The 25,862-nt window shown below is 41.9% G+C and overlaps 1 protein-coding gene across 2 annotated transcripts; it reads right to left on the minus strand.

Moving 5' to 3' along the window:
• Nucleotides 1–249: 249 nt before the first annotated feature.
• On the minus strand, nt 250–25,277 carry nt5c2b (5'-nucleotidase, cytosolic IIb). 2 transcript variants are annotated; one of them, XM_033623874.2, is made up of 18 exons: nt 25,139–25,277; nt 21,696–21,815; nt 16,174–16,247; nt 9,413–9,530; nt 8,967–9,062; nt 8,785–8,876; nt 8,527–8,584; nt 7,826–7,919; nt 6,134–6,187; nt 5,926–6,009; nt 5,696–5,737; nt 5,426–5,533; nt 4,106–4,172; nt 3,841–4,011; nt 3,404–3,455; nt 3,006–3,066; nt 2,546–2,722; nt 250–885 (listed from the first exon to the last, which is right to left on the minus strand). In XM_033623874.2, exons 2-18 carry the CDS (start codon nt 21,806–21,808, stop codon nt 616–618), a joined length of 1,731 nt encoding a protein of 576 aa, XP_033479765.1. In that variant the 5' UTR covers nt 21,809–21,815; nt 25,139–25,277; the 3' UTR covers nt 250–615. The 2 variants fall into 2 exon arrangements, with proteins under 2 accessions (XP_033479765.1, XP_033479766.1); XM_033623875.2 differs by lacking the exons at nt 8,785–8,876; nt 8,967–9,062; nt 9,413–9,530; ... (1 more) ...; nt 21,696–21,815; nt 25,139–25,277 and having other exon boundaries at nt 7,826–8,081; nt 8,527–8,583.
• Between the last annotated feature and the right edge of the window lie 585 nt (nt 25,278–25,862).

A 25,862-nucleotide genomic window follows, 5' to 3' on the forward strand; every position in this document is an offset into this window, starting at 1 on the left:
AAAACTGAATGTTGTTCCCACGTTGCATAAAAAAATGTGTTGCAATACAGTATGTGCATCCTTTTTTTGATGCCGGGACTGAACAGTGCTTTCTGTTTGATTATGGCGTGCATACTGCATCAATCAGCGAGGCGATTACAGTTTACTGACCAGCATCTGATGGATTAAGCATCAGCATCTATGTAATCCACCAGCAGGTCTCACCGGTCAGCTTTAAAACATATTAAAACATGTGATGCTCTGTCTGTCTGATGGGAAATTATACAGAAATCAAATTTAATTCATTAAAAGTCACAATGTGTTTTTTTTGTTAGTTTTTTTTAAATGAAGCTAGTAAAAGTTGGGTTTTAGAGGACCAAGCATGCATACAGTCTTCTGACAGTCATATGATCTGTCTTGCTACTGGTCCTTTTTTACTTTTCTCAGAAATCTCCAGTATGTGTGTGTGTGTGCATGTGTGTGCATACAGTATTGATATAAACACACACACACATCCTGGAGATGTTTTTCCTCCCTACCTCACTCTGACAGCAATAACTACCCGACTCTACTGGGAAACATGAGAGGGCAAGAACAGGAACGCGTTTTTTTCTCTCTCTCTCTCTGTCTATCTTATTACTCCTCCTCCTCCTCTTCTTCTTCCTCCTCCTCTTCTTCTTCTTCCTCCTCCTCCTCATCGTCATCCTCGTCGTGGCAGTGAGTGATCTCCTGAGGAGTCTGAGGGAACAGGTTGGGAGGTTTGATCTCGCTGAAGGAGCGGGTCAGCTGGTTGCGTTTGCATTCCAGGTCCTTGCAGTCGCTGCAGTGGGTGCGGTTGCGCGTGGCCAGCGGCGACTCCAGGTCCATGTCCACGTGGGTGTGCTCAACCGTTGACTCGTGGGGCATCTGGGAAGGAGGGAGGAGAAATGTGAGAAAACAACGTGGCAACAAGAGCAGACTTACTGGAAGAGTTTGCTCTTTATTTAACCAGCGAGTTTGCCCCGGCCTTTCATCAGTGTGTTTTACAGAACAGGTAAAATCTTAATTCACTCCCCTCTGATGTAAACTTTAGAGATCATGTATCCAAAAAGCCTCTCTGTGTTCCATAATGAAGATAAAATCATTCCTGCTCAGTCCCAGGTTGACCTCATCTATACCAATAACAGACATATCCACCACTGACTACTTAGCCTCCAAAAAAAAAAAGCCTAATGTGCGTTTAATATCTCCTGTTTAAAAATGTAGCACTGCACTTCTTTAACATCGCCAGACCCATGATGAACACAAAGCTGATGCAGCACAACCATAGATATCTTTTTTATCCCATGCATTCTTCCCCTTTGTCAACACCTGGTGCTCATGAGCACAGTGCAGCAGTTGGTAGTGGTAACTATAACCTCAAGCTGCTAACCTCAGACAGAAGAGGAGCAGGTTACACAGATGGGGTTTTGTTTCGGAGTCATTTTCAAATGTGTCGTCTTCAGCCCCAAATGTCTGACTTACGTGACATGACTTGGGGCAGTTATTCAGATTTTAACACAGCTCCCCCCTGGATCCAAAAGTGCCTTAAGGCTTCGATCACACAGAGCTCGTTTTGCAGCTTGCTGTGTCTTTTTTTTTAATTGTTGCTAGGTTACCACAGAGTCACCTGTCGTTATCTTAACAGCTAATTTGCTGTGAAGTAGACTTGCAGATCTGTGCCTTGAAATCTACATAAGAAATGGACAGGCGGGGGGCACTTGCTCTGGCCCTGATTGAAGATGGGTGATAGTTCCCAAATTGGGTATGTTGGTCACAGGGAAACAGATATCCGTGTGGGTGCATGAGACCCTCAGACAGAGGAGAAATCACAGGGAGTAGCCTTTCACCAGCTGGTTCAGGAGCTCCGGCTGGATGATGGCTGGTTCAAGGCTTATTTTAGTCATGGAAAACTATGTACACTACTACTTGTTGTCATCGCCACACCAGGAGGCCCCTCGCTATTCATCTGCTCGTATGAAAAAATACAGATGACATTGGGTGCTTTTGCTGCTCTAAGCCGGCATTAAAGTTGCTGCTGCAAAACTGCAAGGCACTCAATGGCGCAAAACACTTAACTCTTATTTAAAAAAGCCACCACAGGCTGCCAAAACACTCTGTGATCGGGGCCTTATGCAACTTTTTTCACATATGAAGCAGTACTGCCAAGGCCAGTATACAGATTTGCCAAATCAGTAGAGTTCCCCTTTAATGGAGGCCTGAATGATCAGAGAAGAAAAGACATGACAGGTGGAAGAGATGATTGAAGGAGGAAGGCCCTGAGCAGGGACGACCATTAAAGAATCCAGAGATTAATACTACTGAGCTAAAGTGTGATATTGGAGAATTCCTCTGATATGAACAGTCTTAACACAGTAAGGGAGAAATAATGAGACTCTTGTGAGACCTTTAAAGACTCATGGCCTGAAAGAAATGTTTTAGAATCTTGATTGTATGAAAAAGACTTTCAGTATTAGTAAAACTGTGCCTAACCTTTTGAGGGTGTATCGTTTCATTCAGCTCCCTCAGTTGACATTCAGACACTCACCAGCACGTGTGCAGCTCTGAAGAGGTAGCTGAAGGGGTAGTACAGCAGGTTGATGAAGGAGGCTGCGTACAAGTCGGCATAACGCATCACTTGAGAGGCAAACAAGGTCTGTCTGGAGCCACTGCGGAAAAGGCTACCCATCATGCCGTAGCACATGTCCATGTCGTGTGTCACTTTCTAAAAAGGCAAGAAGAGAAAACGCTGGTGAGTGTGAAAAACCATGTTTAAAAAGTTCAGTGTGGTTATTCACTGATGCTGAGTCAGCTATGACCTCACCAGGCAATGAGAGAGGAGGCTCTTTGATGAAGTGGATTATTGTTAATGATTAGACTATAGTAGACTGTATCAGACATACTGTAAATATGGGCATTGATGGCTCAGCTGTTTCTAGGCAGTCAGTGTTAAAAGCATGTGAAAAGGTCTTCTGTCGTCATAGAAACGGAGTTGATTAAGGCTGTACCTTGACTCTTCTCTGAATAGTGCTGATGTCTGGCCTCTCGTTACTGCTGCTGTCCAGATGTCTGAGGAAGGACGGGGAGAGAAAGATGATGAGGACGGTGAGCGGGTGGGGGTGGGGGGGGGGGGGGGGGGGGGGGATATTGATATCAGTCTGCTGAAAGGTAATGTGTCTAAGAGATGGGGCAACAGCAGGTCGTGCCAGGCTATAAATAACACGAGTGAACCCGCTTATCTCCGAGAGCCGACCCTTTGGACTTTACTCTAATGACCCTCGTTGTTTTCTCACAAACACACGCTGTTAATGCAAAGAGCAGCAGAACTGGTTCGAGAGACGTGCGGAGGAGGGAGGTGGGATCAGGTGAAGGGAGGGGAGGGGAGGCTAAAGGACAGAGTTCTTACTTGTAGAGTTCTGCCAAGAAAATGTCCAGGCCCTGCAGCTCCTCAAATAGTGCTGGAAAACATGAGAAGAGGGTGAATCTCACGTAGATTTACAGTGCGTATACAGTGTTCTGTCATTCGTTAAGAGTCAGCGCTTTGTGAGAACGTGACTATCAAGATACAGTGTTCTGACTTTGTCCCTACTGATTATTTGATCTTTATCACGTTCAGCTTGTGTCTTTTTCTGAAACACGCAGGTCTGACATTGCAGCTGCTGTTCTAGGTCAGGTCCCTGTTGACTGTTTTCTAATACCAGTAGGACTGCAGCACCACTAAAAATAAGTCTGAATGCGGAGACATATACACGTACATATATACGTACACACAGCCAAACTGGTATCTCTACATGTCACTACATTTGTAGGCCTGTGTTTATGCATTCATGCCTACAGACTCACAGCTCTTGTCAGTCCACACATGCAGCTCTTGGGCCAGCTCAGGTATAACCAGGAATGTCCTCCAGCCCTGACGTTTCTTGGACTTGAGGATGTCGCCGAAAATGTGGTCCCCAATGTAGACGATGTCCTTCCCCTTGGCCCCCAGCAGGTCGCATACAATGTCAGAGGAACCTAAAGGAGGACGACGTGGCATTAAATCATGTAAAAAATCTCATCAGTCAAAACTGCTACACGCGACTAAATACTAGGTCAAAGAAAGTCTTACCTCCAGAGTAGACTATACCATGCTGCAGAGGCCCTGTGTAGGTTCCTATCTTTAAACGCCCAGTTGTCTGAAATGAAGAAAACACATGTTGTTACATTACAGTTACGGAGGAATCTTGGCACAGTCAGAGAAGTCAGTTCCATAAAGATGATTAAAGCCATATGAACGCATTTGTACATGCAGACAGTGTTCTTTTAAAGACTAAGACATTAAGCTTAGATTTGGTTAACCTTGAAAGCTGCATCCAATTTGTAAACTTTTCCTTTTTCTAACACAGTTAGAAGTTTCTCCTCCTGCATATGTTCTAGTCTTAAGCTTTAAGGGAATACCTGTTATGTTAAAACCCATTAAGTATTTGTAAACAGCTCCAATTGTTAAGCAAGTCTTGTGCGATCTCTTTTTAGCACATACTGTACTCCTGTCCTTTTCAAAATACAATCCAGCTAAAAATACCTGTATTCCTGGCAAACAAAGACAACCCATAATGAGTCACGCAAGATGTTTTTTGCCATGTTACATTTATTCAGTATTTTCCCCACTGAATAGAGCGAGTGAAGCTGACTAACAGCAGCAGTTCTCAAAATCTGTCGTCTACTTTTGTCAGACTGTGCAGCTGTTATTGTGTCCATACGTCAAGACACACAAATGTGATGTCCAGTCTTTAATTTAGGTGTTTCAAGTAGTGTCAGGTGTGTGTAACAGTCCTGTCATATAGGAAAATACTGCCTACACCCTGACAAAAAAAAGAGGCTCTTTAGATGCCAAGCTAGAATTACCGCCTTGTGGTTGTATGCCTCTGCACACCAGTCATGTTTCTCTTACAGTTTACATCCATGTCTCTGTAAACATGGATGCTTGACACACATCTTTCCCCCAGCAGCATAGAAGATCTACACAATCAGCAGTTTCAAGATTAATGTCATCAATTCAGTATCTTCAGTATCAGTATTCAGTATCAATTAAGTGTCTCCCCTTCTGTTCCTGAGTTATGATGTAACTCCCTCAAGGCGTTATTGAGACATCACATTCACAAGAATGAGACAGACAGACAACCCGAAAACATAATGTCTAATGTGCGGTGGCATAAAAAAAATACAACCAATTTATTGCAAAAGACGACAAATGGCCAGTCTGTTAATCCTAAATCTAGCGGTGATCCTTTGACTGAAACGTTCACCATCTTATCACAGTTTTCCACATTATCTTAAAAAGCTGACGTGCAGCTGGGCTCCGTCATGTCCTGATGCGTCAGTGTTCAAACGCAGTGCAGCTATTATTAATGTCTTCTCTGTCACAGCTGTGTGTTCTGTGTCTGCTCACCGTGTCGACTTGTCTGAGCACCGTACCCTCTCCAAAGAACAGCGGCTTCCTGGCGTCCACCAGGATCAGATCAAAGTAAGACTTCCAGGGCCGGTGGGAGGTACCAGGCTGGATACAAAGACACACACACACACACACACACACACACACACACACACACAAGCAATTGAGTCACACATACACATATGAGCATAACGGATCTTTCACCTTCACCTGCACATTCATGTCAAAGTGTGATCAAAAGGAAGGGGTGAGAAAGCTTTATTTTACCTTGGGGCCATGAGGGAAGTCAAACAGGTAGGTCATGATTTTCTGTGAAAACACAAGACACAGACAGTCAAGTTAAACGCTGAGGTGTTCAGAGATCATACAGCTGCCAACAGACCAGGAGAAAATCTCAGAAATTAATCTATTTAAATTAACTCAACATCATCTGTCTTACCACTGAAATCTTAATGTTTTCCCCTACAACTAAGACATACTTGCATGCCTGTACTCACATCAGTGTATTTGTAGTCACTGTTGGTAGCCAAGAAAACCTTGGCTACTTCATTCATTCTGCTGAGAAGAAGAGGCAGCTTCCCCTGGTGGGAACAGAGAAGAAGAAAAGCATCTTTACAAACCAGCCTCTTCACAGAGCCGACCAAGAATGTGGTACACTGTGAGTGTGTGCACTTGTAGTATCCTTGATGAATACAAAGTACTTACATCTTTCACTACATATTTCTCCAAGTTCTCAACAGTCTTCTCCTTCAGAGTACCCTGCAATGTAAGACACACTGAATGACACAGTCTGCACAGACACCATCTTCCTGAGGTAGAAGCATCACTGCTGCTTTATTTCATTCAGTAACAGTTAAGTAACAGTCATCAGAAACAGCCCACGCACAACACGTGAGGACTTGTGGCATTTAGCTGTGGGTTATACAGGATGTGTAAGTGGAAAGGGAGCAGTGATAGCAAAGCAAGATCTTTCTTTGCATAAAAATCTAAAACACAAGATTTTTCTTTCAAGGTTCTGTATGCGACATAAAACCAATATTTGCTATGTAAAGATAAAGTGGAGTGATGGCGTCCTGTGCAGTGAATGAAGACACGCTCTTTCAGTGTGTGTATCTGAGCTTCCCTGTGGTTTGCTGTGATCAGGGTGTACATACCGCCGCTCTGCACTGTGCTCATAGGGCGGTTACCACTGATATTGGGATGGCAGAGTTGTGGAAGCATAGCACCCACCTTTTGGTTCGCCCCCGTTAACTGTTAGCTCTGTCAGCACTGTTGCTGTTGTTAGCACCGTTAGCTGCTGGCCACTGGCTCAGACACCTCCCTGTTAAGAACCGTACGTAGATAACTCTTATGCTCTGAATGTAACATAGAGCCCCTTTAAGTACGTACATACTGCATGTTTTTAAGTGTGTACACATATGTCTAGATATTTTTTCAATGTTATTGTGGCTGCTTTAAAAATTAAAACACAACATTTAAGAAAAAGTCTATTAAGCCATCCTAGAACCTTGCTCTTGATGCTATAGGCCTGGAAACAACAACATCTTGTATGTCAACCACAGATGTTTCAGACGGCTGTTTTTTTGCAATGTTGTTTTGAGTATCGTGGATAGTGATAGCCCCAGAGGGAGCTAACATCCGGTGAGCCTTTTCCCTTGACAAGTTGTCTACATATTGGCTGAGTTTCTACTTTTATGGTCACAGTATAAAACTCCTAGCCTGCTTTTCCACCTGAGCTATTTGGTTTAGTTGAACTCTGGTGAGTTTCCCCATTAAGTAGAGTTTATTTATGCTAATATGAAAGTTTCAGTTAAACTCTTGCTTGGACTAAACGGACACCGCCTGAGAAAAGGAGGGTCTCGGCTGCAGATTTCCATCAGCACTGAGCAGATTCATGTTCAGAAAGGAGCATCACTAGTCTCTATATACAGACTCTACATTCAGTGAAGGCAAACCCCCGGAGATCTTGCCTCCGGAAGAAGAGCGGAAGAGCCCTGGTTTCCGGTGCTAGGCTGTTTGTAGTCCGCGTGATATTGATCAATCACGTTTGAGCCGGCTGCAGCTGTCAGGTTAAACGCTCCGTGCGGTGAACTAATGAGGCGGAACATAATTGGCGTCACTGCAAACTCTGAATCCATCGCAATGGTTCAGCATATTTACTTATATATAAACGGAAGTCGGAAACGGAAATTTGCCTCCTCAAACCGGAATGCCAAAAAATCGGGGGTCTGCCCCCAGAGGCTGTATTGCCGTCTGCCGGAAGTCAGACACCGAATACAGCCGTTGGGTTCCGAGAATGGAGCATCACACCCTGTGGTCGTATTGAACAGCACCCAGGCATGAATGTGAAGTTTATTAACTGACATACTGACGTCAAAACCATCAAAAGTGTCTTACCTTGAAGTGGACCCAGTCGACGGCGTCGCGGACGTCCTGGAACATGCTCTTATAGGACATGAAGAGGTCGCCATCTTTGAAGCCAGTTTCACAGCTGGGGGAGAGGAGCAGAGACACACACGTACACAGCCGTCGGACAGGCCACATCTTTACAGAAGGTTTTCAAAAACATGACATTTGTTTTTTGTTTGCTTTTAAATGGGATAGCCTTCCCTTGTTGGAGGGGTCCCCAGCCAAACAGGAAAGCATTCTCCCCCTAAAAGACCAACAACCAGGTTTCAGAGGACAAAGGACATGCAGCCATTCCAGATTACATTCTCAACAAATTTACAGGCCATTATATCTCCTTACAGCAACATTTTACAGATTATCTTACAGCTACATTAAGATTTAATTGTTTTTAAATAGTTAGTGAGAGCATTTTTTCATTCCTATCTCACTCTGATAAGAATCCATGCTTTTCTACAATTAGTAGAAGACATTAATAAATCATGGTTATAGAAAAAGACAGGTTCTTTGGCTGAACACCCATTTGATTTCCATTTTAAAACAACTAGCTTAGATTAGCGGTTGAGACACCTGGACCCTCCCATGCTGTAGGGCTCGCTCTTGACCCAGTTTGGCTTGCAACGGTCTTTGTGTCACCATGCGGTGCCCAGAAACTTGTTGCATGACAGATAGTGTTACCAACAGTGCCTTACCTTGTGTATCTGTCACAGTTGGAGAAGAAATCCACAAGGCAAGCAAAGAGGTAGGTCTCTGTGAAGGAAACAGAAAGGCAAGGAGAAGTCATCAGTGATGAAGCAGATCAAACTTGTCGTTAACCTGCACGGAAAGGTTTCGGCTAGAACCTCCCATTACGTAAGACTCAGCTTTTAATCACGATAGAGCTCTTTCCTGCCCGTTTAATTTCTCTTTAACGGCCCAATGGTATTCTCCTCTGTGCTCAGAGACCTTACCTGGCAGGTTGAAGAGTGTGTTAAGGATATAAAAGCGCTCTGTATCATCTCTCTGGATGAACTTGTTTGGGTACCGTTCACGGATCTCAGGGCTGGAAAAAGAGGAAACACAAAATTGAAATAACGTATGTGATATAAATCTCATTCAGAGGACGGGGGTGGAGAATGTCAAACACACTTACCCTCGGAGGAAGTTGAATCCATGGACACAGACCAGGATATTTCCATAGGCGTCAACCTTCAACAGGTTTCCATACATGGTATCAAACACAAGGCCCCTGAAAGTAGGAGGAAATAAATGCTCATATAAGTCTCCAATAAATAATTCAACTGTTCTTATCTCTTGATAGTAACATCCAGCATTATAACTGCTTTCATTTGTGATGTCATTACAGTTATCACCACACTACACTGAAAGATATTTTCCTAGAATGAAAGTGAACTTTGAACGGGTGATGGCTTTTCATCTCAATCCTTTAGCCTTGCTTAATATCCTGGCTATTTCCACTGAGGTTAGATCGATAAAGGGACTAAAATGATAAGAGATGAGGCAATAAAAGTGGCAGTTGGTCATTAACCTGACGGCCACCGTCAAGATGTCTGTGTGGTGGGGTGTGATTGGACTGACCTGGTGGGGAAGGATGGGTCATAGACGAAGCTGAGCAGCTCCTGGGGATAACCGATGGAAACCAGCCGCTCCACTGTGAGCTCAAAACCTAATGACTCATACTCTGGTGACTTGTACACTGGAAATGAAACATACACACAGTTTACTAAGTTAACCCAATGGAAGATCACAATACATGTGATACAGCAGTGCAGTTTGGTGTGTAATCCCCAATAAGAAGCCACAGAATTTGGTGACAACATTTAAAATTATTGTGCAGTGCAGTTCAGAACAGTGTTTAGAACTCATATACTCTGGATTTTCGCATAAAGCCCCTTTAACAAGCTGGTAATTCTGACAACTGCTTTATTGTTAGTAATTTTTAGTCATTGCAAACTGAATTAGAACAGAAACAATTACTCAATCCATCATCAGATAAATAATCTACAACAATTTTAATAATCTAATAATTATGTGACAGGCTGACAGGAAAGCTTGTGAAAAATGTGGCATTATACATGTAAAATGTAGATAAACTCTGTATGATGTATACAGTTGAGGAACATGACCTGTGGGTGAAGCTATAATTACACAGCAAACAACGTTTCCATAGAGGTGACACACACTCAGTGGAGTTTACTCATGTTAGTTACACAACACCTACATGAGACTTTTCTAAGGCTGCCTCATCTACTTGAGAGTTTGTGATGTTGTCTCAGCATTTTGACAACAGCATGTTCTCACTCTCCAGTGTACCCCCCGCCCTCACACACACATGTTGCCCTTCTCTCTCCCCACCAGCAACAAGGGCCTCCATGTTCTGCACGCAAATCCACCAAGAAACAGGATCAGGCGTGAAAATAAAAAGTCGCTCAACTTTCAGCAGCAGCTCTAATGAGCCCTGCTGAGACTTACGAGCCACCCCCCCCAACCCTGTCACCGCCAGAGTCAATTATTTACCAAAAACCAAGGCAGGGGAGGGCTCTGAAAATAAAAACACAGGGCTCAGAATAGGCTGGCAGGGGATTGAAATGCTATGTGACACTGGGAAAAGAATATGTCAGATGTTATAAATACGAAAGGAGAATGCGCTTGTGTTGTTGCCTTCTTTCTGCACTCCCAGTGGGGAGGTGGAAGGCCCCTAGAGGGGAAGAAATATTGGCTGATGATGCTTGGATAGAGGACAGTTAGTGGGGGGAACAGCACTGTAGGACAAACAGGAAAACATCTGCGTCCTACTCTGCAAAATGTGTGAGCGTGCACTTGTGTCTAATGCTGGGTTACGAACAGAAGCATAATGAGCGTGCACAAAAAGAGTTCAGTAAAGCTTTGTCCTTTCATCAACACCCCTACTCTATAAGCCCGATCCTGTTTCTGCATTATGATCACGTAACCTCTCGCAGTTCAACCTCCCCCCTCCTCTGCCCCCCGCTGTGGTCTCCCAGCAAACTGAGGGTCTGGGCCCTGTGCCCAGAGCAGTAGCATACACCAACTAAATTGCCTTCCCTCCTCGTCCTGCTCGTCCGCCTCGTCCCTCGCTTGTCATAATCTTCCTGAAGCTCTGAGGCTCTATAAAGGAACCTATTTTAAGAGCAGTTTCCCCTCTGTCACCTTTGCTATCATCACTCTCTCTTTCTTTGTTTCACTGGGTGGCTTTTCACGTGTTGACCTTGGGACATTGGTGTGGAACTCCTGCTCACACAACAATAAAATCTCAATCTGGGTTATGTAAAGTGAGTCATGCTAGTCATTTATGATGAGGAAGTACTTTTGTTGCATAATAATTAGGCAAGACTATTGTCTCATTTTATTGGCCACAGTCAAGACACTTACTACTGCACTACAACTACTCAGCTGAAGACAACCAAATAAAAACCACTGAAGCCCCTGAACACTTGGTTTCAAATCTTAAATATTTCCCTGCAACATTCAATGTTGCTAAGTATTACTATATGTGTCAAAATAAACCTTGAAAAAGGCATTGCTTATTATGAGTTTAACAGGCAAAAATTAAACTAAAATTATCTTTTTCACAAGCTTCTCAAAACTTAGTTATGACCCGTCAGTATTTTTCTATTATATTAAATGTTCATATCTTAAAGGGACACTTACCTTTCTGGAAATTTTACGCTTTTCTTTGTTTAGGTTAAAATGCTATTAATAAGCTGATGGCACACTAAAATGTAAGGGAATTCCACCAGAGATAAAAACCCATAATTGTACCATTCTCATATGGTTCTAAGAAAACTCCAACCAATCACTGTATTCGGACTGAATTCAATGATTGGCCTAGCGTCCTGTCTGTCTTTCCCACGTGGAGGCCTCCAACTGACGTAACTGTTCACGTAACATCTCCCCAGAAAAAAAAGTCTTAATTCTCAGATTCCAGCTTCTTATATGTAAATACTTTTGGGTTTCTTTACTCCTCTGTGACAGTAAACTGAACATCTTTGGGTTGTGGACACAACAAGGCATATGAAGATGTCATCTTGTGCTTTGGGAAACACTGATTGACATTTTGTGACTTTTTCTGACACTTTATAGACCACACAACTAATCGTTCAATCAAAAAAATAATTGACAGATTAATTGTTGATGAAAAATGAGTAAGCTGCAGCTCTATTAGTGACACCGAAAGCATCTTACTTCTGAACATGGAAAAACAAGCCCCTACCCTTACAAACTCCACAGAGACACACGACACCCATGGCCTACAGTGTATTCCTTTCAAACGTAACTCTAAACGTCCCACACTATTCCACATGTTTAAAGGCTTGAGCAGAAGTCCACAGTGATTTTGTTTTTTCCATGAAAGCCACACTGGAAGCAGGAGTCATGGAAAGTTGCATATTCCAGTAAACGAGGCATCCAAGAACATATCATCAACAGATGTTATTAAAAGGGGTCAGAGTTACAGTATTTGTGTGCAGACCGGAAGTTGTGTTATTGTTGCTTACAGCGTCCTTGACTCTCTCGCATTTCTGTTTTATAGGGGTCTTTGCTCCCCTGCTGTAATCCCCTTCTCACATTTCTCACACTGTCACTATGCGCGTGCGCGCACACACACACACACACACACACACACACACACACACATATATGATCATGTACTTAGAGCTGGGGTGAGAAGCAGCCTTAGCTTCGGGGATCTGTTACCTTGAGTCTCTGATGAGATTGTTGCCAGTTAATTATACTCATGCTGCTCCAACTGCTGTGGTGTCTCTCAAGAGTTTATAGGCCAGGTCACCTCAGGCCTAAATGTAACGTACACCCCTCACACATAAGATAAACAACCTGCAACCTTCTACGAATAGACCACTAAATCCAAATCCTATAAAGTGTCTTTATCTGAACCATGTCACATAGCAATCTATATTTGAAGCCAGCAACTTACTGTCTTAATTTGTCTGTGGCCACTAATGTGCAAAATGTAGGCCTTTGTCACAGATTCATGACACCGTCAAACATATTGTGGAAAAAGAAGAAAACTTACAGCCTCACAGCCTCGGGGACCTACATTCCAGCCAAAAGTCTGTTGGAAAACTAGGACAAAACTATGTGTATCTCTCAATGCAATCTGGGCTTAATTGTGTGTTTGAGCAACATTTCTCTGCAGGCTACTGTCTGCTCCATTTTGGAGCACAGAGAACAGATGAGGCAATGTTTTCTCACACCATGTTGATTTAGTTACACTCTTAGGAAATACTACAAAACGTGTGACGTGCATGCATGCTCTGTAACAGCTGTAAATATATCAGCAACCTTTGATCTTAACATGTTAAGGGTTCACTTAACGGTCACAGTAAAACACCAAGTCAGTAAACTTAAGGGATATTAATGTGTCCATATAAGAAGCACAAGTGATTGTGAATCAGTTTCACCTGCTTTGGTGCAAATCAAAGTGACAACAGGTGCAATGGAGAGACAAAAGCAAGACGACAGCCAAAAAGGGAATGGTTTTACATGTGGTGGCTACAGACAGGTGGTCTTTCCTTATCCTTCCTGACTGATTCTTCTCTAGTTTTGTGTTCTGCTAGTGTCCTTGTCACTACTGGTAGCATGAGGCGGTTTGTACAGGTAGTCCAGCTTCTCAAGGATGGCACATCCTTACTGAGTCTCCCAGCACAGTCTCAGGAGCATGGAGGAGATACCAGGAGACCGGCTGTTACACGAGGAGAGCTGGACAGGGCCGTAGAAGGGCATCAACCCAGCAGCAGGAGCAGTATCTGCTCCTTTGTGTGAGGAGGAACAGGAGGAGCACTGCCAGAGCCCTACAAAATGACCTCCAGCAGGCTACTGGTGTGCATGTTTCTGACCAAACTGTCAGAAACAGACTCCGTGAGGGTGGGATGAGGCCTGACGTCATCCAGTGGGACCTGTGCTCACAACTGGCATTCATCAGAGAACACCAGAACTGGCAGGTCTGTCACTGGCGCCCTGTTCTCTTCACAGATGAGAGCAGGCTCACACTGTGTCAGGCGTAAAAGAGTCTGGAGACGCCGTGACAAACGTCTGAGGTGTCCCAATACACGACTTGCACTGTGTTCACATGGAATCAGGCAGACGGCAGACGGCAAACAGGATATCATTTTAGTGGATGAGAGCAGGACGGTAAAATTAGGCAGGCAGAGAATACTGACAATGGTGACGGTAGACGGCATTGCCTTTCAGAGTTTAAATATTTCAACTTTTTGCCGTTCTTTCGAAGGAATTTAATCTGGACACTTACTATACGTTACTAGAATAATTAGATAAAAAATAAACATGAAATACTTCAGTTTATTCTGCTTTATTTAAGTCTTTGTTAACAATACAACGTCACCATCGCAATATATTGTAATGTCTGTTTTGGTTTACCACCCTGACATTTTGTCGGACAGCTTATTTTTCCTGTGCCATTTAAAAGGTGTCGTTTGTCTGCTGTCTCCCTGATTCATGTGAAAGTAGCACTAAATGTACTCCTGCCATCCAACCTGAAAATAGGACTGCCCCCTGAAAGTTGGAGATTTGATCAGGGACATTTTGACCCACAAATTTTGCTGCAGAGTGAGCGCTCTTCACTTTCATGCTGCTCTTTGGTACAGGCAGCTGCAGCACAGAGGAAGAGAGGTTTTGCCCAGTAAGGCTCCGAAGTAATGCTATCTTCTGCCTTCTATGATACAGTCACTGGCTTTTGTCTGAAATCTGGTGTCAGCAAAAAAATGGTGTTGCACATTCGTGATCCGTCGTTAGTGTGGTTAGCTTGTTTACTGTACAACGTGAGTGTCACTATCCCACTGGACCCTCTCAAACTCCGTATGAAAAAAGAAATGGACTGAACATTCGAATATTCGTAGTGAACAGCCAAATCTGATTCACCTGGCATAATTCTGAGTCGGGTACAGCCCTGCCAGAAATCAGTATGTTCTTCTCACACCTCACACCAGTTTTCAAGACATATAAAATCATCAAATTGGTTCTCTGCATATTGTCATACCATCAATAACGTGCCGGATGTAATGTCAATGTCAATTTCATCCAGAAAGTAAGTGCTAAAGAAAACAAAAAAAACAACAACGCACATATTTTAGGCACTTTGCATTTGAACGAACTTAAACACCCCCTAAAAACAAATACTGAAATTGGCTGGGGTGTTGTGGTTAAGCAGCAGCCATTCTGTGACACCACCAGCTCCCTGGCGTTGATGGAGTGCCTCTGTGGTCAAAACCTGAACACCCTCCAAATGATACATGATAGCCACGCTTCTAGCAAACATTAACACTTGGTTATGAGCACCCATAAAGAGAGTCATGTCAACAGCTGAGCGTCCGTGAAATCTCCTGCAGTCTGAACAGGGATAGGGGTGCAGTGCCAAAGAGGGACTTCGAGTGATCCCCGTTCTCAAGGGTGCCATCACTGGTGAACTCCACAAACAAACGTGACCTGCTTTTCAAAGTCAGGGAGGAGTTATTTATAGAGACGACGAGACCAAAAACTGGAGCTGAGTCACAGAACAAAGTGGCATGAAAAATCAGGATATTTTCAACCCCGGTGCAGGTCAGTGGGAAAAAGAACATCTCCATACAATTGACTTTGTGTACCAGGGAGATATGATTAACATTTTGTTATCTAAGTGTGATAGTGTGCTCAATGTGTCACCGGCATTGACCTAAATAATATTTTGTGAACAACAAGCCGCAGCTCCAGGGGGGATGGTCGGGTAGCCAAATATAAAGTTGACAAGAAGGGATACGGTGGACTTTAACATCCGCACAAAACACACAAGGAAATGAACAACTAGAGATTTGTTTTCACATATTTTAAATTCCAGAAAATCCCTAAAAATCCAAATGGACCCCAGCATTAACAAAATGTTTTTTCTTCTCTTTTTAATCAAGGCATCTTTTTCAATTGACTTCCATTAATACATTTAATGTACCTCTAATCCTTTTAATCCATCTGGATTTATCAAGTCACACTTGCTCATTTGGACTATTATTAATATGACAACAGGACAGATAATCCATATAAACACAGGATCTGCTGTGCAACCCTCTGGCCCAGTCTGACTGCATACCAAACATTTAAAAGTACCAATAGTTGTGCATAGTGTTGGACCTACTGATTATTTTAATAACTATTCAATGTATCAATTGTCTTTTCAGTTTAAATCATATTTATTTGAGCTACTAAACGTTAGAGATAATGTCAAAGTGTTTGCCAGAGCCTGAAGTGTAAAAATCTCACATTCAGCAGTTTCAGCACTGATGGTGACTGGTTAGGTGAGTGTGTGTTCAACTTACCTGCTAAAGTGTAATCCATATCAAAGCCAAAGCACTTAATCTTCTCCATTGCCAAGCTTCTGTTGACAAACACTCTGCAGGAAACAAGTTGAGGTAAATGTTTTAGTTGCAATGCCACATTCAACAATGAGATTAGCATTTATTCTGGCAGACTCAAAAGAAGCTGTGTCACTAACTGAATGGACCCACTATAACCCCAGATTGTGGGCCGTAATAATAGGTCTATTCAGTATTCAGAAAAAGCTGGTAATGTGAAAATGTACCAAACATACTGCTACAACTCAATAAGTCAATTAAATGCACAATGAAATGGGCACAAGTTTACGCGCTGTGACATTTTCATTCATAACACCGGATATTAATGTTGACATTTAGTGCTTTCATCCAAAATGCATTCAAGTCGGCCCGTCGCTTTTCTGCTAATCACAAGAACAATGGCACTCACTTAATGGCTTGACTGCACACTGTGCCACAAGCTGAGTTCATAACATGGTGCCATGTCAAGCGTACATTATTTAATCATCTGGCCTCAATTATATCAAATCAGTATTAAAGTTTGGCTTTCACCTATATTGTTTATATTGAATAATAAACACATCAAATGACAAACAGTCTCCTTTTTGTTGCTGCTTTAGTACAAAGGATGGTAGTTTTAGCATTGCAGGAATTCTAAAATTGAAATCATACATTAGGTATGAACAGCAGGTTACTATGTGTTACAATTTGGGTGGTATTTCTCAGTGATAAGGCAAAATGATTGATGTTGCGGCAAAATCATCAGTCGTGACAGTAACTGATAATACTGGAACATAACGTACAGTGACACAACTGTGCTTAACAATTTAATTAATCTTCATCTGAGAGACAAAACATTCTTTTTGCATTTACATCAACATACAGATATGACCACACTCAAAAAAAATGTAGCAATGAATCATGCATCGGAAACAAAAATCGAATTTGAATTTGAATTCTACCTAAAATTGCACCACATAATCACACAGTCACGCAGCACACGAATGCACCTCAGTAACACGACCTTAAAATTCTTGAGTAATCTCAAACCATGTCTTCTGAAACCACAGGAAGTTAACTAAACCGGGGGATGGTGAAATCCTAGATTTAAGCTTTGAGCCTGTCAATATTCCAGGAAACAGCTCTATTGTGCTGACTCATATATCAATCAGGAGACTGGGGGTCCACAGCGGCCACAGTGATAGACAATGTTTACACAGCCTGGCTGACACGGGCTTCAACAGAAAAGACACACGCTGCTGGCACAACTGTGGCTGCTGGCACAAACTCACTGTATCTTATCTTAAACATCTCTGAGTGAACTGAATGTGTAGTCATGTTCCTAGATATTTCCACACAAGTCAATATTTAGCCATGCTAGAGGTAAGATGTAAATGGCTACAGGCAAAAAAAAAGTTACATCACTCCTGACTAGCACATCAATCTGACACACAGGCTCAAACGGACTGACTCTGCAAAGCAACCCATCTTGTCATTAATCTGCGACAACGACCATCCCGCATTCACCAATCTCTAGTATCAGCTGTAAAATACCTGGCAGCAGATCCATAGTGAACAAGTTCCCATTTAGATGTAAGTCCAGCAGACGACTGGCGATGCATTCTGTGCGGAATTAAACCTCAGTTTGACTCTCCGTCGGTCTGACCTGCTCCAGCTACACAGGGCAGCTCTGGCCCACAAACAATGCCCCCCGCCCCTCCTCTCTCTCTCTTTGCTTTCTTGCCATTCAGAAATTTTCTGACTTGTTGCAAAAATGATTGTGGCCATTCCGCGTCATTCTCTGTTGTTGTGTGCTGTCGTTCAGGCGTTGTTGTTGTGCGGCATGATGTTTGTGGGCCCTCAAAGACATCCAGAACAATCACAAGTCAGGTAGAATCAAGCAAGCCCCAGCGCCCGAGCAACAGCTGCTTACCATACTGAGATTTGGCTCAATGTAAACACTTGGAGCACAAGTCCTCTCACAGGGGCAGCAGGTTTTTCTTTATTTAGATTCCGTTATGTATTTCAGTGTGTTTTATGGGGGCGATAACAGGCTACTAAATACCTGTTTATGGAATTTAATAACTAGTAAATTGCTTTCATGGCATTCATTTCATAACAAAATGTTTTTTTCTCACAAAAGGGGTGTCAGATATTGAAAAAAGTATGTTCAAGTTGTGCAAATTCAATTGGTTATTATGCATTTAAAATTCAAGTCAAGTCAAAAACTTAAATTGCAGAAATTTGAGATCAAAATTTGAGACCAAAATCTTGAAAATCAGTCATATGATACGAGAAAAACAAGTTCAAATGAACGACTTTAAACCCAAAACACTTGGATTTTCTATCTAAACCCCTGAACTCTGGAAAAAAACGAGTTTTTGAAATATGGCCTGTCTAAAGCAGAGGTACGCCTCAATAAAAACAAATGTACTATTTTACTGTCCCTATTTCAAGCATAGATCTTTTCCAAAGAGGGATTAAAACCTAAGTCTTTTCTATTTTGTTGAGCTGTTGTCATTTCACATCTGACCTCTTGCCCTATGCATGTGGGAGGTGCAGTAAAGGACAACCATAAGTCATAACTTAAGTGAGATCATGCCTCTCCTAAGCTCGTCCATGGGTGGGGGTGACTTGATTACCACAGTTAGCCTCGACTTTGGGCCCGCTGACAACACTATTGCCTCAAATATCCCACACAGGCCACACCACACCTACGACAGAATCCCTTAACAACTTCTGCTCCATCTGAGCGCAGCTGTGCGACAATCAGCCAGATTTTTTCCACTGCTCTCTAATCTCACGCAGACAGTGATTCGACTCCCTGAGATAGAAAGTTTATCTGTGCTGGGCAGAGTCGTCAGCCCTCTGCTATGTGATACACCGCTCACTGTCAGGCTGCATAGCTACAGCTGAGCTCTTACTTTGAAAGAATGGTCTTTGTCTGTCTGCGAGATAAACAAAGGTCACCTTTGATGGTCTCTTGCATTGTAAAAGAATTACTTAACAGTTCAAACACCCTTGGTTAATTCAATTAAAGCAGCTACGAGGAATTTTAACTGTTGATCAAACAGTCTCGGTTTCATATTGATGCCTTTGTCAGCAAGATGATTGGCTATTTCTATATAGCTATTCTTGGTGCTTGTTTCCTGGTCCTAAACCCAGTGAAATTAGACGAAACAATTTACAGCACCCAGACAGGAGTAGTCTGTGTTTACATTTTCTGAGGCAAAGTGTTGCAGTGAGTAGTTTGTTAGCCAGTTAAAAGGAAGCAACGAGTTTCCTCTTTCGTCAATTTTATTGTTGACATTACATTTTGTGGCTATAGTTGATACTGGGACATGATCAGCAAAGAGGAATAGAAAATATCTGACCAAAGAGGAAAAAGCTAAAGGGCACAGAAATAGAGCGCGGGCTAAAACATGAGACAACACTGGTCGGCCACTCAACAGCGAGAGACAAATGAGGGATTTGAAAGGACTCAAAACTGATCCTGAATTGTCCCTTTGCCTTCTAGAGTGGCATATCTATGTTTTATTTATGAAATACACTGCAAAATGTGGTTTTACATATTAAAAAAATAACCTCCGTCTTTCCTTCATTTGCTTTCCAAATGAATGAACGTGCGATCCAGATCAATATCTCTACATGATGGGGAATGCAGTGTTCATCCCAGGAAACACTACTGCTTTTGTCCACAGTGGCCGCCAAAATCAACACAAACACTGTCGGAACAAGCTCAAAAGCACCTTTGTACCTTTGTTAACTGTGCACGTGTCATTGTTTGCATGCGTGTGTCTGAAGAGGGTGTGGAGAGATCACCGACTGGGTGACTTTTGTCAGCACACGCAGAGCTGACAGATGAGTGGCAGTTTAATAATCTCTGTGAGCACGACATATTATATAAGGGTGTATGAAAACAGCAGTGCCCAGTGGACATGCATTTCCTCGGCTGAGTTAAACATTAAACCGCAACACAGAGACTAAATGCTTTACTACATGAGCCTTTCAACCACTGTGACGACAGGGCGTTTCCAGTCAGCAGGTGCAGGAACAAGGAAGTCTGTCTATGGTATGACTCTCCTATTGTGTGAGTTCATAAAACAACTACGTGAGGAGGGTATCATCTTTGCCTTCAAGCCGACTACAAGCTCTGGATTCATGCACTCACTCCCAGGGACCGCATCAGTCTGGTGCCATTTTGCCATGAGGCAGAGAGAAATTTAGCACAGCAGTCAGAAAACCACACCCAAAACACCAGTGGAGCATATGTGAACTCTAAGCCAGCAAAACCTGCTTTGTATCCACTTGATGAAAGGTAATGGGAAATGTAAGGCTGCAAATAATTGGATAAACATAACTGCACAATAATAGAAACCCTCAATAATCAATGATTACCAAGTGCAATGCCTTTAGAACAAGAAGAGAAACTACTACTGCTGTCCAAGTAAAAGCCAGTACATATCAGGAAATACGACACTCAAGTTGTCTGGTTGGTTAGTGACATTTGACTCCATTATAAAACACAATAAAGAAGTGAAACAATGTAGAGAATGTACAAAAGTTGACAGTCTTAATGGCTGTTTCACAGCAAAGAAATACATTTCTGAATCTATGTGATGGATGTTTGGCCATCCATTCACTTTGAATTTGACCCACTGTTAATAAATAATAATAATAATAAGACAAACATACTTTTGGTCAGTTCTGGGGGAAGTAAAAAGACAGAAACCCACTTTCCATTTCTCTGACTGCTCAGTGATATTTAGGACTGTGATTAGGGAAGCCATAAAGAGCAGTGGACCTGACTCTGTCCAGGCGTCAATGACCACAGTCAATTTGTTGAACAATTGTTGTCAACAGCACGACCCTTTTTTGATAAATGGAAACAAACTCTATGGATGTATGGCCTACATGGAAATAACATGTACTACTTGTCAATCTTTGAAGCTGGGCTTTGATGTTCAGAGGCTACTTTGTTCGAGACTGGGCGGCAGTAGCTCGGTCCATAGGGACTTGGGTTGGGAACCGGAGGGTCGCCTGTTTGAGTCCCCGTCCGGACCAAATATAGAGCGGGAACTGGTGGCTGGAGAGGTGCCAGCTCACCTCCTGGGCACTGCCGAGGTGCCCTTGAGCAAGGTAGGTAGGTACTTTATTAATCCCAAAGGAAATTGCAAGGCACCAAACCCCCCAACCACTCGGGGTGCCTGACCAAGGCAGCCCCTTCACTCTGACATCTCTCCACTTTGTGCATGTGTGTGTCTTTCGGACCTGTGTGTTAATGACAACGGAGTGAAAAAATTGAATTTCCCCTCAGGGGGATTAATAAAGTATATAAAAAAATAATCGTGTAAGCAAGTTTTAACTTCCAAAAATGATTCCTCCTTTTCCTCATTTTCATCTAGCTGCTCACTTGTCGAAACACAACACTCAAGTACCCCACCTGGATGTGTGTTCCCGTTCACATAATCAGATATGCACCTTATGCCTCTACATATGTGTCTTACCTGTGGTATGGCTCTCTTCTGTATTTTTTCATCGTCACGCCGTCCATGTTGGCAGGCAAGTCTGCATAGTTCTGCAGTCTGTCACTCCATGAAGTGGTCATCTTTAAAACCATTCAGTGTCTGGGGAGAGGGAAAGCAACACATTAAAAACACAGTTAAATTATTTAAATGGTGTGATCTCATTCAAGTCACTTTTTATTACAACTGTGCCAGCTTAAGATGGAGGAACAAGATTAACTGGACGACAATCCCAGTTACAACCAGTATAAACTTTGAATGTTTAATAACTTTGAAGAAGTTACACCTATTATGTCTACACGAGTGTGCTGTGCTCAACACTGACACTGAGGAGATATTAACTGTTAAGTAACCAGTTTATTCATCATCATTTAATTAGGTTGTGCCCTCAAACTGCAAATAAAGGTCACGTTGGGGGAGCAGAGGAAGGGTTAGATAGTACGTACAGTACATAGGAGGTCAGACCAGTGAGGTCACTGGGTTCATTTTTCATTGACTGCTTGATTGTACGCCTATTAGGTATACCTTACTAAAAACTGTGTGCTGATATATTCTGTTATATATTTTACTGTACAGTATTAATAGTGTGTTATATTTGGTACTCTGTTCAATTCCATCTTTTTTCTCATCTGATTATTGCATCATATTCTATGTTATATTTATACTAAACATCTATATTAATACAGACAAGCACTAGGCGCCACAGTTTTAATTAATCATATCATCAGTCTGGTGTACACTGTGAACATGGATTTGCTGACCCTGCTGCTACTGTAACATAAACTGTCATTTTACATTGCAATTTTTGTCTCCAGATGTTTTTTGTTAGTGTGTTTTTTAATAGGTTTTCTATTTTACATTTAATTCTATTTTTGTTCTAGTTATACCTCATATGATTTATTCTTTCACTTTCTCACTATGTCTGTGCTGCATTTGCTCTGGAAGATCACTACAGGTGTATATTATCTTCTCTTCATTAGGAGACGGAACAAATTATTGAGATCCAGCATATCCTGCCTAATGTACCATGTTACAGTAGTACAGCCGAGCACAAAAACATCTTGTCTCACTCACAAGGTGGAGTCAAATAGTAAAGCCATAATAAGCAAGACCCAAATAAAATGATGATGTCTGTTTGGTTAATGCACCAGATGACACACAAATAGGCTTGGATCAACCCAAAGGTCAAGGAAGAGAAACAAAAATCTGTGGAAAGAGTCATGAATTTCTACTTTAGTTGAATGAAAGCCTGTTCTTGTTTTTGTGGCCAGGGTTGTGAGTGTTTTTTTTCCTCCCCATGCTGACACTCTATCACTCCCCTACTGTCACTGGAGAGGCTGGGCTGCAGGAAGGAACAGGCCGAGGTCAGCTGTCTTGCACTTGGTGCCAGCACAAATGCAAATGAGACTTGCACATTGAGGCCAAGGCAAGTTGTCAACAAACACTGCATGAGGGTATCACAACACTGTCATCAGTGTTGACTTTGCCACTTTACAGGAGAGCAAACAAATGCTTCATCAACATGTTGTTTGTTTTTTTTACATTCTGAACTCTAATGTTGTATAGGACAAGATGAACCTTTGTTGATTCCCAGCCAGGGAATTCAATCATTGCAGTGGTACAAGGAAAGAAATAATAATAATAATAATAATAATAATAATAATGATAACAATAAAAACAAGAGGGGAATAGAAACTGACATGGTAAAGTGACAGCAATGTGATCAACAGCAGCAGAGTCAACATGTCTGTGTCAACAGTGTACACAACATTCACTATTTTTAAGTTACGGTGCTTACTCTTTGTCTGCATTAATATAATAGAATATAATGTGAGAGTCAGTGTAACATATTAACATAAAACAGTATAATATGTCACAATACTATAGAATGATATGGTACAATACTATAGAACAATTATTTTCATTGTCAATTAATCTGTTGATTATCTTTTTGATTAACCCTTTGAAACCTGGAGGGACATCACTTTTCTTGTGCTGCTTTCAGACGCCTTTCACAAGTATTTAACCCTTTGAATCCTGAGCAAATAAGTGCGATTTCTTTCAAAAACATGAGGAAAAAGGCAATGGGCAACATAGTAAAAAAAGTCCCACAAATTAAAAAAAAAAAGAAAGAAGATAATTAATTAAAAAAATGGAAAAAAGCTAGGGAAAACTATATTTATAGTAATTATTATTATTATTATATTTTTAAAATTATGCTACAGAATTATTTTAATTTGTAAACACTCTTTTCAGATAATTCTTTGTTTGTTTTAACTAAATTTCTTGTTTTTAATTTTCTCTTTTTAATAATTTCTTTCCAGTTTTTTTGGGGTCATTCCTTCTTTCATTCACTCATTGACTTTTTCCCCATGTCTTCAAAAGAAATCAAGGCCAATTTGCTCAGGTTGCAAAGGGTTAACTGATAAGTTTGGTCTAAAAATGGTGAAAAATGTCGATCAGTGTTTCCCAAAGCCCAGGGTGATGTCCTAAAATGTCTTGTGTTGCCCTCAACCCAAAGTTAATCAATTTTTTGTCATAAAGGTGTAAGGCAACCTGAAAATATTCACATTTAAGAAGCTGGATTATCAAATTAGTTGGCAATTAATCTAATAATCGACAATTTATCGATTAATCGTTGCAGCTCTAATAACATAGCATATAGTATAATTTAGAGTAAGATATGACATCGTAGTGTAGTACAGCAATATGACTCAGAGCAGAATGCCAAATGTAGGATAAAGTATATCAGGAGCCTTTTTGTTAGACATGACATATCTTACACAGTGTTAAAATCTATTTTCAGTTTTTCTACTTAATGCATATTTATTATTCTTGATGCCTTTATGACACCTTGGCCCACAGTATGAACTGGTCCACTGGGGTCTGAAGGGAGCTCTGGCTTGGAGAGATTCACAGCCAAGCAGAGAGCAAACCTGCACGACTGCAGTACAAACAGTGAGTGGAAAAAATGCTCAACACAACTTATAACAGGCTTTGTAGCCTCGGGTCAGTCTCATGAGAGTGGGGTCGACGTTTGTCTCAGACGCATAACATTGACTGTCACTCATTATGGGATGTCATATACCGGTACGTTTGAATAGTCTTTAGTTGTGTAAATATTCAGCTAAACAGACGATGAGAGATTAGCCTAAGCTACTGTAAAAGTATCTGTACAAGCTAACAGCAAAGGAAACCGTTGTTAACGTTCCAACCAACGTCCCGTTATCTGCTGAACTGTAAAAAGCTAAGCTAACTGTCGTCCTGCTCTTGTTTTATCTGACATTGCTGAGAAAGGACGAGCCAAAAAAGTGATACGGACACAAAGCTAACGCGTTAGCTGGCTTTGATGCAAAAAACAAAAGCCACAAAGTGTCGGGGCAGATTTGACTGCGTTTAGCTATGACTGTCGTTACTGTACTCACCTCTGAGTTCCTGGATAAAATAGCTGCACCGTCAGTTAGTCTGAGCATGCGCCTTGAGATGTGTGAAAGTCGGAGGAAGTATTTCTCTAACGTTGTGTTTTCTTCTTGCTGTCTTCACTGTAAAGCCAGGCAGCAGATGACTTGTTCCTGCTGTGGCTGCTCTCTGCTGTCTCTCTTTCTCTCCCTGCTACCAGCTGTTGTTATGAGACGTTTAAGGGGCGGGGCTTCGCTGCTGTCAGTCAAGAGGGGGCGGGACTATGTGTCGTCGTGGCAGAGACACGTGACTGCATCCGTTATCAGTTGACTAGATAAAGGTAAAGAGAGACACCCTGATTGCTTCCATTTGTCTTGTTGCAAGATTTGATTTGCTGTCAGTGGGCCTGCAGCACATCACTGACATTCATTTATTCAACTGAAACCAGTGATGGGAAAGTTACTTCTGAAATGGATTACAGATTACCCTGCCAAGATATAATAAGTGATGTAACTTTTTAATTACTTCATCAAAGTAATGTGACTAAGTTCACTTGGTTATGACTTTTGATTGCTTTTAAAACAAATGTGACTTCTTCTGACTTGAGAGAGAGTAGCTCATGTTCACAGATGGAAATAATACATTTAAATTCTTAACCTAACCCCTCTTAAATTAAGTGAGAAGATTGAGGAAAATGTTGTCCTCGAGTGCTGTATAAAGTCTTAACAGGCACTGCACCAAATTTTGTGA

Source organism: Epinephelus lanceolatus, chromosome 3 (assembly GCF_041903045.1).
Source record: "Epinephelus lanceolatus isolate andai-2023 chromosome 3, ASM4190304v1, whole genome shotgun sequence".
Classification (NCBI taxonomy): Eukaryota; Metazoa; Chordata; class Actinopteri; order Perciformes; family Serranidae; genus Epinephelus; species Epinephelus lanceolatus.